At 47.7% G+C, this 3,332-nt stretch overlaps 1 protein-coding gene across 1 annotated transcript in view; it reads right to left on the reverse strand.

The window, feature by feature from the left end:
• Window positions 1-3,332, reverse strand: part of IL6R (interleukin 6 receptor) — a 64,359-nt gene that overhangs the window by 36,296 nt on the left and 24,731 nt on the right. Inside the window, exon 2 of the mRNA XM_023516377.1 lies at window positions 729-1,025. Within this exon, the coding sequence (XP_023372145.1) occupies window positions 729-1,025 (297 nt within the window). The remainder of the gene's footprint in view (window positions 1-728; window positions 1,026-3,332) is intronic.

A 3,332-nucleotide genomic window follows, 5' to 3' on the forward strand; every position in this document is an offset into this window, starting at 1 on the left:
GATGCTACGGCACTCTACCCAGGGGGACAGCTTGAGGCTCTGTCTCAAAAAAAAAAAAAAAGAAGAAAAGAAAAAAGAAATAGGGCTTTGCGGTCACTCAGGCCTGGCTCTGTGGCATTGAGCAAGTCCCAGACTCTCTTCAGTTCCTTATCTATAAAATTAATGATAATGATGATAACAATAGTGATAATAATACTGCTTTCCCTCACAGGATGGATGAAAGACCTGGTACAAGGAAGAAAGACTTTAGCACAGCACCTTCTTGGCACATAGGGCATCAGCTTTGTACAGTCTTTAATCTATTTGTGATGGAGCTAAAACCTGCTAATTCTAAAAATAAGAGCTGATCTGAGAGCTCAGAATGTCCTCTGCAGAGTTGTCAGCACTAAGTGTGTGATACACCTAACAGTCATACATAGTGATTCTTCACGACACCTCTAAGGTAAAGTAATAAAGTTAACCTTATTTTGTCTGAGGGGCAGAGAAGTTAAGCTGCATGTGAAGCAGTAGCACCCAGACTCAGGCTGTCCAGCCCAGACCCTGCTATAGCCTGGTGCACCAAAGCCTAACCCACGAGGTGAACCCACTCTCTGCATCAGCCAGATGCTCCACCCAGCAGGAATCTCCACCAGCTCTTGCCAGATATCAAAGGGCCTTTCCCTAAAATTCTTGGGCCGTGGAAAAACCAGGAATTTAAAGGGCCAGGCAGGGACTTCACTGGAATGCACAGGCGGGAGCTGCCCTGGAGCATCTGGAAAGCTCTGAGCACAACTCACCATCTACCAGCAGGTGCACAGATCCAGCAGGGCGGCCATCTTGGTAGCATGAATAGTTCCCAGAGTCACTGAACTGTACGGTTCTCAAAAGCAGCCTACTGCCCACACCAGCCCATCTCCTTGGCTGTGAGCCTGGGGCCGGATTCCCCAGCACCCACTCCACTGTGGTGTTGTCTTCTGGTTCTGCCCCTAGGCAGGTCAGGGTAACACTGTTCCCTGGCAGGCTGGTCAACACATCACTCGCCACTTCTGGGGAAGGAGAAAACACTTGATAAATGCACAGCAATCTGAAAAAGGGACTTCATTCTGAGGTGGGGAAGCCACCAGAGGCCTCAGGACTAAGCATAACGATCTCTGGCCACCATTACCATATAATGGGGACTCAGGCAGCAGCCTCCCAGGGGCCTCAGCACCAGAGTGGAATATAATCTCTAATCCCGTGTCTCTCTTCCCCATGAGACTCCCAGCACCACAGAATGGGCGACCTGTCTTGCTCTCTGCTACAGTCTAGTGCCCAGTAGGCTGCCTAGTGCAGGAGTTGGGGGGTGGGGGGCTGAGCACTCAGTGGGTGTGTGAGTAAATGCTCATAAGAATGAATGTCAGGCACCCAGGTGGGACTCCCAGGTACACAAGTACACAGGGAATCTTAGACACACAGGGTTTTCATGGCAGGAGGCCCATTTTACAGATGGTAACTGAGGCACAGAAGAATTAGTAGACTTGCCCAAGATCACTAGCTGTTCAGCAAGGGTGTGAACACACACTCAGTTCCACACTCCCTCCAGGACCCTACACCTATCCATTCAACCACTTAGGACAATGCTTTTTTTTATTCTAGAGACCAAATTGGAAGGTAAAAAGGAAAAACAAAGGCATTCCCCACTGAAAAAAACTGTGTTGAAGTTAATGAAACAAGTGAAACAAATTTTATTTTATTATTATTATTATTATTTTTGCAGTTTTGGCCAGGGTGGGGTTTGAACCCAACACTCCCGGTATATGGGGCCGGCGCCCTACTCCTTGAACCACAGGCACCACCCATGAAACAAATTTTTGACTACAGGTTACAGATTTATAAAAACGAAGATAAAAATTAGCCCAACCACCTTGAACTCATTTATTAACCTACTAAATTAGTCCAACCAGCTGAGGAGCAGCGGCCAGGGGACACACCAGTTTTCATGATAAGCACACTTGATCCTTCAAACCAAAAGTATAACCATTTATTAGCAAGCAGCAGCTAAAATCTGGCAAAGATTTTGGAAAGGCCCTGTAGCTGCCTGACTGCCTGACCTCACCTTCTCGCATGTGCTTCAAGGACTGAGGACTAGCACAAATGCCTCTCCACCGCCTCTCTCTTGCTTAGGAGGAGGTGTTTTTATTTCATGCTTGGCAGACTGTCCTACCCACCCCATCCAAGGTGGCTATCAGAGAGGAGGGGTAAGGATCAGTAACTCCCAGGCAGGTAACACTCCCGAAGCCAGAGGAAGCTGGCAGTTCAGACCAGCTACTGGCCACAGTCCAGAGACCAGGAACATAGGTACCAAAGGGGCAGAGACAGCTTCTTCTTTTCAGCAGCCCTGCCTAGCTACACAGATGCTGCTCACACTTCTTTCTCACTTTACCGCTTGGAGCCAGAGTTCTCCAGTCTGAGGCCCTCTGCCTCAAGGCTGGTAGGTAAGAGGCAGATGCCAGGCCAGGTGCAGTCATCTAGGCCTTTCTCTCTTCACCAGCCCTGAGTTTGGGTAGGAAAGCTGGTTGACGACTTTGAGCAGGCTGCTTAGACCCGCTCTGGCCTCACTTCCCCCCATGGTCGATGAAGGCTGTCCTCTGTCCTATGTTCGACCAGCCTTGGAGGAGCCCAGCAGCCAGGCACCAGTGAGGAAGACACATCCAGACGTCAGAGAAACCCTTCCCCTGGAGCAACAGAAGACGCATTCACTAATGCAGGGCTGGGACAGAGCCAAGTCCCTAGAAACTGAAGCCCACAGAGGGCAAAGGCAGAGGACTCTGTGCCCAAAAGTGTCATGAGACGCTCTAGCGATAGCACAGCTCTCACAAGTAACCTTTAACAATGTAGTTCCAGCATTTCAAACATTGTTTGGCAACGTGTTACATAATATGTGTATTGAACACATGCAAATTAATATATGTAATGTACACAAAAGCCTAAAATACAAAGGAATACTCACCAAGCTAAAAAATAACAGGATCAAAAAAAAAAAAAAAAAACCAGGATCATTTTCTCTGAAGCTAATTGTGGGTATCCTGGTCCTTCTGCCTCCCCATCTATACAGTGTTACATTTTAGATTTATCCCTCCCTTACTTTTTAAAAAATAGGCTCACTACCCATGGGTCCCAAATGTTTTTTTTTCTTTTTCTTTTCTTTTGAGACAAAGTCTTACCCTGTAACCTTAGTAGTGTGCCCTGGTGTCATAGCTTACAGCAACCTCAAACTCTTGGGCTCAGCCTCCCAAGTAGTTGGGACTACAGGTGCCCACTACTATACCCAACTAGTTTTCCTATTTTTAGTAGAGACAGGGGTCTCGCTCTTG

The sequence above is a fragment of the Otolemur garnettii genome, unplaced genomic scaffold (genome assembly GCF_000181295.1).
Source record: "Otolemur garnettii isolate 467f Iridium unplaced genomic scaffold, OtoGar3 scaffold00091, whole genome shotgun sequence".
In the NCBI taxonomy this organism is placed as follows: Eukaryota; Metazoa; Chordata; class Mammalia; order Primates; family Galagidae; genus Otolemur; species Otolemur garnettii.